The following is a 9988-nucleotide window of genomic DNA, read 5'->3' as shown; positions in this document are numbered from 1 at the left end:
ATAACCTGGAGTGGGGTGGGGCAGCGAATGGGGACAAATCCCTGGAAAAAGGGAATGCAGGGATCAGAGCCCGGAGCAGCAGCTGGGAACGGGATCCAGGAACCGAATTGTGGGATGGGATGGGATCGGGGACCTCTCCCTGCTGGGAGCCCTGGAATTCTGCTCCTGCTTTTCCTGGGCTATGGATCCTCCAGGGCAGGGGTCTCTCCCTGCTGAGCCCCCCTGGAATTCTGCTCCTGCTTTTCCTGGGGGTGGAGCTCCCTCGGGAACCCCCGGAGCTCCCTCGCTCTTCCCGGGATTTCCCCGCTCCTTGGAGCGGCCCCGGCGCTGCCTCCCGGGGCCCCGCGGGGATTCCAGGAGGGATGTGCGGCCCTTCCCTCGCTCCTCCCGGGGAAATGGGAATTCCAGAGGCTGCTGCTGCTCCGGGGATTGGTGCTCCAGGGGATGATGGTTTTCCAGGAATTGATGCTCCAGGCGCTGATATTCTAGGAGCTGCTGCTCCAGGAACTGCTCTTCCGGGGGTTGTTATTCCAGGGACTGATATTCCAGGGATTGGTGCTCCAGGGGTGCTCAGCTGGGCCCGGGACCCTGAAACCCGATCTGTTCCTAAAATCCCTTTATTTATTCCTGAAGCCCGATCTGTTCCTAAAAATCCCGTTATTTATCCCTGAAATCCCTTCCATCCCAGCGCCGATAGAGCTGGGAACGCTGGACCAGGAGCGAGGGGAAACTGAGGCAGGGCCCCCCTTCCCGCAGCTCCGGGCATCCCAACCCGGACAAAAGCCGGGAATAAAACCCCGAGCGGGGCTTTTTGCTGCTTTGTGTCACCCATTCTCGCCAAATCCCGCATTTATGGCGGGGAAGGGGGGGTTCGGTGCCACCCGCGGCTCCTTCACCCCCTTCCCACCCCGGGAGGGGCGACAGGAGCCCGGTGCCCCTCCCGACTTCCCCCCGCTGCCGCTTTCGCGGCTTTTTGGCCCAAAATGAGTCACCGCGGGATTTTTTTTTTTCTTTTTCTCTCATTTTTCGGGACTCTCACGAGTCGAAGCAGGGGCGGGGGGGGATTCTCGGGGGGCTGAGCCCCGACCGTGCCCGGCGTGGGAGCGGCCCCGGTGCCGCGGGACGGGGATCGGCGATCCCGGGACAGGGGACGGGGGCAGCGTCCCCGGGATGCTGGGGACCCCCGGGAAGGGATGGGGACGGCGATCCCGGAGCATCCCGCCCTGTCCCCGCCCTCGGGGCGGCTCCTCGGCGGGGAGCGGCGCTTTGGGGCCGGGAAAGTCCGGCCCAGTCATTCGGGGCGCGGGGGGAGAAGCCCCAAAAGCGCGTCCGTTCCGGTAAGGAAAGAGTCAATGGCTGCGGCTCGCCCCGCTCCGGCTCGCACACGCCACTTCCCCGAGCGGGGCTGACTCATCCCGGGCTCGGTCCCGCTCCGCGACACCCGCGCTCCGCTCCGGCCGCCCCGGAGCGCTGCCCGAGCCTCCGCCGGTGAGTCCGGGGGTCCCCGGGGGGCCGGGGGGTCCCGGGGCCCGCCCCGAGCCGCGCGTCCCCCGCCCATCCCCGCGTCCCGAGCGGGACCGGCCGCGAACCCCGAAACGCCGAACGCACCGGGAGCCCCGCGGGGGTCCCGGAGCCGCGGCCGCCCCCGGGGGTCCCCGGCCCCTCCGCAGCCCCCCGGGATGCCCGGGGGGGTTTGGCCGGAGCGGCGGCGCGGGATGGGGAAGGGAGGATAGCGAGGATGACTTCAGCCCATTACTCAGCCGCCGTCACGGCCTGGCAGAGCTCCCGCGCTATTCCGGGCCGTGACGCTCCAGCCCCGCCACTTTGGGCCTAAACCGGCGGGGTTTGGGTGATTTGGGGAGGAGGAGCGGCCCCGGGAGCTGAGGAGCGGGGCGAGATTCGGGATGAGTTCGGGAAGCGCCGCCGCCGAAGTGCCCGGAATTAGTGTTGATAATGATTGTTGTTATCTCATTAAGGGTGTAATTAGAGCCCGGTGCCGCCCCCAGCCCGGTACCGGCGGGTCGGGGGTTGCGGGGGTTGTTGGCACCGGCGAGGCTCGTTGAGCCCCGAACCGGCCGCGTTTTGCCCCAAAAGCCGCCGCGGTTTCCTGCGCTCGGAGTGGCGCCGGGAATCGAGGAAATCGCGTCAGCGGTGCCGGGAACCGAACCGGGGCGGCGGGGGCGGGACACGGGGGGGACACCGGTACCTGATAAACGCCTGGCGGGGGGGTGACACCGGTAACTGCCCACACAGGTGTGGGACAGTGGCACCTGTACACACAGGGGTGTGTGTGTGTGAGGGGGGGCACACACCTGTACCCGATAAACGCCTTTGTGTGTGTGTGTGAGAGACACCTGTACCTGCACACACAGGTGTGTGTGTGTGTGTGTGTGCGGGGCACCTGCTGCACACCTGTACCTGCACCCGCCCACACACACGGGCACACGCACCTGGCCGTGCCCACCTGCGCACCCCCGGCACCTCTGTGTGTGAGCACACCTGGGCCCCCGCGCACGCGCACAGCCCCCGCCCCGCACACGCCTGTGCCCAGGTGCGCTCGCCCTCAGCCGTGCGCGCGCTGCCGCCTCAGGACTGCAACTCCCGGCGTGCCCCTCGCGGGGGGCGGGGATCGACAGCGCGGCCGCCCAATAGGAGAAGGGGCGTGTTGGCTCCGGCCAATGGGCAGCCAAGGGGGCGCGGCGGCCCCGCCCCTCGGTCACGTGGCGCGGGCGCGGCCGGTGAGCGCGAGCGGGAGCGGGGACACCGGAGGGGCTCAGGCGGGACCGGGGGGCGTGGGGAGCACCTGGGAACCCCCTCGGGACCCCCTCTGCCCGCCCCGCTCCTTCCCCAGGTTGGCATCGCCGCTTTTCGCCCTTTTCCCGGGGTTTTTCCTCAAAAACACGGGGGGGGATTTGGGGGCGGCGAGCCCGGAACGGGGGCGCAGGGGGGAGGCACGGACGGAGCAGCCTCGGGCCGGTTCCGGTGCCCGACGGGCAACCCCAAATCCGCCCGACTGCCCGGTCATTTTAGGGGAGCAGCAGCAATTTGGGGTCTCACCCCCCACCCCCGTTTTTCCCCTCCCAGGTCCCATCCCGAACCCACAGGCAGCGATTTCCCCCCATGGAGAAGAACCAAGAGCCGCAAGGAGACCCCCGGGACCCCCCCAGCCCCGCCCAGCCCGCCGTGAGTGCACCCCGAGGGTTTTTGGGGGGTGCTGAACGCCCCAAAATTCGGGCAAGGGAGGGGGGAGCGCGAGCAGCGCTTTGGCCGCCGGTGGAAGTGAGGACGAGGCAGAGAAATGGGAAATTCCCAGCTTTGGGTGGGGGGCAAGGGGGGCAATGGACCCAAAATGGCATTTTTGGGGGGAGAGGTGAGCGGTCCCATAGGAACGGGATCGTTTTTGTAAATGTTTTTTATCCTCGTGAGGAAAAGGGGTTTGGATTTTGTGGCGCTGGAGCTTTTCCCTCCCCCCAGCAGCTTTTTATTTCACACACACACACAAAAAAAAAAAAAGAAAACAAAACCCAAAAAAGAAAAGAAAAAAAAAAAAAGAAAGCTTTGAACTCTTTCAGCCGTTAAAATCCGGTGTCTGTCACAAGCCGTGAAATGAATAGAAAGAACAAAAAAAAAGAAAAAAAAAAAAAAAAGAAAGACTGAAAAAAATAGAAAAGGACGGACTTGGGAGCCGAACAGCTTCTTTGCCCAAAAATAGCAACAAGTTTTATAACTCCGGAAAATGTAGAACAAACAAACGAGGAACATTTTTAGCTGAGAAAGGCGGCGGCGGCGCGGGGACGGGGGGGGGGGGGCTGAATTTCGGAATTTCTGCCCGTCTGTTTTCCTGGAAGCCGCTCCTCGTGTTCTCACCCGCATCCAGCGCTTTGACCAACTTGGCCACGGGCCCGGGGCTGCCGGGGAACGGCCCCGGAGCTGCCCAGGGAACGGCCCCGGAGCTTCGGGGAACGGCCCCGGAGCTGCCCGGGGAATGGACACGGAGCTGCCCGGGGAATGGACACGGAGCTTCGGGGAACGGGTCCGGAGCTGCCCGGGGAATGGGCACGGAGCTGCCCGGGGAATGGGCACGGAGCTGCCCGGGGCTGTGGGGAGCGGGGGTGCGGGTGAAGGGGTCGCAGCTCCCCCCAGACTCATCCCCGTGTCCCGCAGGACGCGCCGGGGGCCGCGGATGGCGCCGAGAGGGACAAGACGGTGGGAGAAAGTGGGGACAAGGACAAGGAGGAGAAGGATGAGGAGGACAAGGAGAAGGAGGAAGAGGAGGCTTTCCTCGTCAGCCTCTACAAGTTCATGAAGGAGCGGCACACGCCCATCGAGAGGATCCCGCACCTCGGCTTCAAGCAGAGTATGTCCCTCCCACCCGGGGACAGGGACAGGGGGGTGGCCGTGCTCAGGTCCCGTGTCCTCCTGACCCACAGCATGTCCCCTTGATTTATTCCCAGTTAACCTCTGGAAGATCTACAAGGCCGTGGAAAAGCTGGGAGCCTACGAGCTGGTGAGTGGTGGCCGTGGAGCTGGGGTGGCCCCAGGGTGCCCGGGTGTCCCCTGGGCATCCGAGTGTCCCCTGGGCACCAGGATGTCCCTTGGGCATCTGGGTCTCCCCTAGGTGTCAAGATGTCCCCCGGGACATCCCCTGGGTATCCAGGTGTCCCCCAGGATGCCCGGGCTCACCTCTCCCTCTGTCCGTCTGTCCCTCCCTCCCTCCCTCCCTCCCGCCGCAGGTCACGGGCCGCCGGCTCTGGAAGAACGTCTACGACGAGCTCGGGGGCAGCCCCGGCAGCACCAGCGCGGCCACCTGCACCCGGCGCCACTACGAGAGGTGGGACCGGGCCGGGGCCGGGGCGCTGCCCCGCCGCGTGCCTCAGTTTCCCCCGGCGCGGCGCTCACCGCGCTCCCCGCTCGCTCCGCAGGCTCGTCCTTCCCTACGTGCGGCACCTCAAGGGCGAGGAGGACAAACCGCTGCCCCCCAGCAAACCCCGCCGGCAGTACAAGGTCTCCAAGGACGACAAGAGCAAGAGGGCCAGGAAGGAGAAGGGCCGCGAGCAGGTGCGCGGCCCCTCCGAGGGGATGGGAGCGGCCCCGGCGCCGCCCTCGCTGCGGAACCCGCCCGGGGCCGGGCAGGGCAGGGAGGGACGGGCCGGGGAATGAGAGCGGGGGCGGGAGCCGAGCCCCAGCCCGGGACGCGGCACCCACGGCCCGACCCCTCCGCTCCAGGTGGTTCCGGACAAGGCGCGGCCGGAGGCGGCCGCGGAGGAGGCGGCGGAGCGGGGTCGGGGGACAGACGGACGCTCCAGCCCGGCCGTGCCGGCCGTGCCCGCCCCCAGCCCCTCGGGGAGGTGTCCCAGCCCCTGCAGGAGCCACAGCGAGACCTACAAGCGCCTCTTCTCCAGCTTCTACTCCAAAGGGAACCACCCCATCATGTCCCCGCTGGCCAAGAAGAAGCTGCTGGCGCAGGTGAGCAAGGCCGAGTCCTTGCACTGCCACAAGCGCCACTGCCCCGAGGGCCGCCGGGCACCGAGCGACAGCGGCCCCGAGCCGCCCGGGCCCCCCGGCCCTGCGCCGGCCGAGCAGCGGAGCCCGGAGCCCTGGGGAGCTCCGGACCGAGCTCCGAGCGAGGCGGGCCCGGCCCGCAGCGCATCCCCGGCTCTGGGCAGGGACAGCCAGGGCTGCCCGCAGGACGGCGGCGCCGCCCCCGCCGTGTTCACCGGCTACTTCCACGCCTACCGCAGCGAGGGCCCGCAGCCCGGCGGCTGTCCCCCGCTCTGGGGCTACTTCTCCAACCTGAAGGATTTTTTGGAGCCGCCCTCCGCCTTCCCGGCGCGGCCCGAGGAGCCCGAGCAGCCCCCGGAGCTGCGGAGCCCGGCGGGGCGGCCGTGGGAGGCCCGGGCCGCCGCCGTCCAGGCCTGCTGGGTGCCCCCGGGGACCGCCTTCGGCCCCGCCGCGCCCCGGGCCGGCCACGAGGAGGAGGAGGAAGATGATGATGATGATGATGAGGAGGAGGACGAGGAGGAGGACGAGGAGCCCTTCGGCCTCACCGGCAAGGGCCGCGCCGTGTCCCCCTTGGCCAGGGAGGGCAGGGACGGGCGGAGCCGCTCGCCGGGCGCTCACCGAGTGCTGGCCAAGCCCAAGGCCGTGGTGGCCGCTCCGGCTTTCCCCGCGCCGCTGCCGCCGGACGCTTTCAAGGGAGCCGCGCTGCACTTCCCGGGCGGCTTCGGGAGCCCCCTGGAGCAGCTGAGAACCCAGGGCGTGCCGGTGGCCCCGGCGCTCTCCGTGAGCCCCCTGGTGATCCCGGCCTTCCCCAGCCCTTTGGTGGTGCCCTCCGAGCTGTGCCGCCCGCTGGCCACCGGCGCCGCCCGCCTGCCCGCGTCCTACGGGAGCTCGGCCCGGCTGTACCCGGCGGCTCCGTGGCACGGGCAGCGCTCCTGCGGCTCCCCGCACGTCCCGGCCTTCCCGCACCACGCCCGGCCCTAGCGCTGCGCCAGGGGACAGCGAGGGGACAGCGAGGGGACAATCCGGACTGGGCCGTTTTCATTGCCCAGCTCAGAGCTGTTCGTGGCTCCGCTGGGGGCGCCCCACGGTTCTCTCTATTTTCTATATATCCACACACAGATCTATAAAAAAGGGAGCAAAAGCGGTGCTGGAGGTCTCTGTTCCCATCCCTGGGCCCCCGCACCCGGAGTTGGGGTTTGGGTCCCGCCATCAGAGGTGGGAAGGGAACAAACCTGCCTGGCTGCTCCCCAGCTGGCAGAGTTTGGGGTGTCCTCGGTTCCTGGGATCAGGGCAGGGCTGGGGGGATCCTCTCCCTGACCCCAGAGCCGTGGGGCTGAGAATCCTCTGTGGGGAGGGAAGGAGGAGTTTTCCACCTCAGTTTTGGGGGAATGGCAGCAATTCCATGGAGCAGCCACGAGTCCGGCTGGGAACCAGCCCAGCAACAGCTCCAGGTCCTTTTTGCCTTCAGGTCCCTTTTTTGCCTCCAGAATCCTTTTTGCCTCTGGGTCCTTTTTGTCCCAAGGTCCCTTTTTTGCCTCAGCCCCACAGGGGCATTTGCACCCCGAAATCCTGGCTGGGCAGGGACAAGGTGAGGGCCTGCAGGCACAGAGGGTCAGGGCTCAGCTGCAGCTCCAGCACAGGCCCAGGATGCCCCAGGTCCCCTGCAGGAGCTGGGCAGCGTTGGAGAGGCACCAAGCGAAGCCGAGGAGCTGCTGCAGCAAAGCCAAGCCCCCAAAACCCCACACTGCGAGGGCCTGGGGCAGAAACCCCACAGCTGAGAGTTCCCTGCCCCAAGCACAAGCTCCCCGAGGCCAGGGTGACCCCAAAAAGCACAGAGGAGCCCCAGGTGCAGCCCAGGGACACGGCCATGAGCTGCCACAGCCTGCCAAGCCACACCTGCCACCACTGGGGCACAGCCCCCGGCCCCAGCCTGCAGTGCTGAGAATTCCCAACAGTCCCAGCTCCCCAAAGCATCCAAAGCATCCAGGAGAGCCCTGCAGGCCCCAGAGCCCCAGCCCAGGGCCAGCAGCCAGGCAGGAGCGAGTGGCACATCATGGGCACCAGGTGTCCCTCAGAGCACGGGCAGGGACCCTGGGGTGTCCCTCTGTGTCCCCTGGGAGCTCGGTTTGGGAGCTTCCCAGAGCCATCCCTGATCCATCAGAGCCTTCCCAGAGCCATTCCTGATCCATCAGAGCCTTCCCAGAGCTGTCCCTGATCCATCAGAGCCTTCCCAGAGCCATCCCTGATCCATCAGAGCCTTCCCAGAGCCATCCCTGATCCATCAGAGCCTTCCCAGAGCCATCCCTGATCCATCAGAGCCTTTCCAGAGCCATCCCTGATCCATCAGAGCCTTCCCAGAGCCATCCCTGATCCATCAGAGCCTTCCCAAAGCCATCCCTGATCCATCAGAGCCTTCCCAGAGCCATCCCTGATCCATCAGAACCTTCCCAAGGCCACCAAGGATCCATCAGCAAAGCTGAGATTTATCCATGGGGGCAGGAGGAGCTCAGCACCCATATAGCCACTTCTGGCCTTTATGTTGTCTTGTGTTCAGATCCTGATTATTTTTTTCTCCTGCCTTTTCCAGCATTCTTCTCAAGGGTATTTCATTTAAGGTCTCCTTTCTATCTCACACAAAGAGATGACTAAAGGCAACACCTCAAAAGAAGCTCGTTCTGAACTGCTCATCACCTAGGGAAAACATTCTAAAAGGTTCTTGAGAGCAAACTGTGCAGAGAAATTGCTACTCTGTAGAGCTAATATAGCTATGTGCTGGGAGGATACTGGGTTTGGAAAAATATACCGCTTTCAGAAATTCCAGAGATGAGTGCTGCAAAAAAGTGATGCTTTTGATTACATATTGTATGGTTTAGGTCTGAAGCCCACTTTGTAATTTCTTTGATGTCGGAGTGCATGAAATAGAGGCCTGAGTCCCTCAGAGAGAGAAAGGAATGCAGGGATTGAATTGGAACCTTTACAGAACTGAAATATATTAATCCACACGGACATGAAGTAGGAGGGTAAGTTTTAGTTTTAAGTAAGTAGAAATATATCTTAAGTGCCTTAAGAGACTGTGTTAGGTAGTAAAAAGCCCTTAAGCCTAGTTTAAAGTTCAGTCTTGGTATCTTTCACAAAATTAACTTAGCTCCAGACATAGAGAAAACTCAGCAGAACATTGCTTGCATTTCCAGGTAGAACAGACAGAAATATTTGAGTGAACAGATAGAACTAGATTTTGTGTAAAAACTGACCCAGGGCTGTGCAAGCACAGGCTGAGCACAGGATGAACTCTCTCCTCCTTGCTGTGACACCTGGGCTGGCAGGGATGACACAGTGACCTCTGCCAGCCCATGCTGCCTGTGCCATCACCTGGCACTGACGTGTTTGATGAAAATCCTTTCGCTGGGATTTTTCTCCTGAGAAGCCTCAGAACAGAAATGGAACCAATAACGATCTGCTGGCTGTGGAGTGTGGGCTGGAGATGGTTTAGCAACAGGGGCATCTTGGACTGGTCTCCTGTGCATTGTTTCTACTTGATGACCAATCATGGTCCAGCGGTGTTGGAGCTGTGATCAGTCCCAGGTTTTTATTATTCATTCCTTTCCAGCTTTCTGATGTCTCCTTGCTCTTTTAGTGTAGTTCTAATATCTCATTTTCTTTTAATATAATAGAGATCATAAAATAATATTTCAGCCTTCTGAAAGGTGGAGTCAAGATTCTCGTCTCTTCCCTTGTCCTGGGGACCCTCAAACACCACCACAACCAGCGGCCGAGCGGGTTTGTGCGAGCCCCTCAGGAACCCTCGGCCGGTCCTGAGTTGGCAGCCCCGGCACGGCCGAGAGCGGGGAGACACTCTCTGTGCCCCGAGGGTGCTGAGGGCACCTGGGCTGGGGGAGACACTCTCTGTGTGTGCCCCGAGGGTGCTGAGGGCACCTGGGCTGGGGGGAGACACTCTCTGTGTGTGCCCCGAGGGTGCTGAGGGCACCTGGGCTGGGGGGAGACACTCTCTGTGTGTGCCCCGAGGGTGCTGAGGGCACCTGGGCTGGGCCCCTGTGCAGCACAAGAGACACCAGAGACAGCGGTAGAAGATAAAGGGCCGACTCTTAGCAGGGGTTAATCCAAGGTTTTATTAGGATCCCAAAGGAGCTCCTGCACCTCAGGGGGCTCCTGCCGAGAGCCCCGGGAGATGTGCCAAGGTTGCATTTAAAGGGAGGTGGAAACCCAAAGTAGATAACACCCTACCAACCATTAAGTGACCCTAAGGGATGGGTACTGGGGGATAGACATTTAGGACAGCATATGGGGCAAGGTTTGGGGGCTGACCCCTGGCCTCTGGCTCATCACTCGACACTTGGACCGAAACTTCTGGATGGAGGGGGGTACAGTTTGGGATAAACCATTTGGGAAAAATATGGGGATACAAAACAAAATGACTTCAAAGTATTACAAAGTATAAAAATGCACTACAGCAGGTTTGGGCAGCACC

At 63.3% G+C, this 9988-nt stretch overlaps 1 protein-coding gene across 4 annotated transcripts; it reads left to right on the top strand.

Moving 5' to 3' along the window:
• Positions 1–1271: 1271 nt before the first annotated feature.
• Positions 1272–9205, top strand: ARID5A (AT-rich interaction domain 5A). 4 transcript variants are annotated; one of them, XM_066567418.1, is made up of 7 exons: positions 1272–1337; positions 3085–3183; positions 4165–4357; positions 4431–4507; positions 4734–4831; positions 4923–5058; positions 5227–9205. In XM_066567418.1, exons 2-7 carry the CDS (start codon positions 3121–3123, stop codon positions 6481–6483), a joined length of 1824 nt encoding a protein of 607 aa, XP_066423515.1. In that variant the 5' UTR covers positions 1272–1337; positions 3085–3120; the 3' UTR covers positions 6484–9205. The 4 variants fall into 4 exon arrangements, with proteins under 4 accessions (XP_066423515.1, XP_066423516.1, XP_066423512.1 ...); XM_066567419.1 differs by having other exon boundaries at positions 1312–1488; positions 4455–4507; XM_066567415.1 differs by having other exon boundaries at positions 1312–1488.
• Positions 9206–9988: the final 783 nt, after the last annotated feature.

Source organism: Molothrus aeneus, chromosome 29 (assembly GCF_037042795.1).
Source record: "Molothrus aeneus isolate 106 chromosome 29, BPBGC_Maene_1.0, whole genome shotgun sequence".
NCBI classification, from domain to species: domain Eukaryota; kingdom Metazoa; phylum Chordata; class Aves; order Passeriformes; family Icteridae; genus Molothrus; species Molothrus aeneus.
Note: the sequence above shows the minus strand (reverse complement) of the source record. Positions and strands in the feature narration are given on the sequence as shown.

What these genes read in the sequence shown, in the direction of transcription:
- ARID5A (XM_066567418.1), top strand. Translation starts at nt 3,121, where the DNA reads ATGGAGAAGAACCAAGAGCCGCAAGGAGACCCCCGGGACCCCCCCAGC. An exon ending in AGCTGGGAGCCTACGAGCTG is followed by an intron (nt 4,508 to 4,733) that starts GTGAGTGGTGGC and finishes CTCCCGCCGCAG; the next exon opens with GTCACGGGCCGCCGGCTCTG. An exon ending in ACCCGGCGCCACTACGAGAG is followed by an intron (nt 4,832 to 4,922) that starts GTGGGACCGGGC and finishes CTCGCTCCGCAG; the next exon opens with GCTCGTCCTTCCCTACGTGC.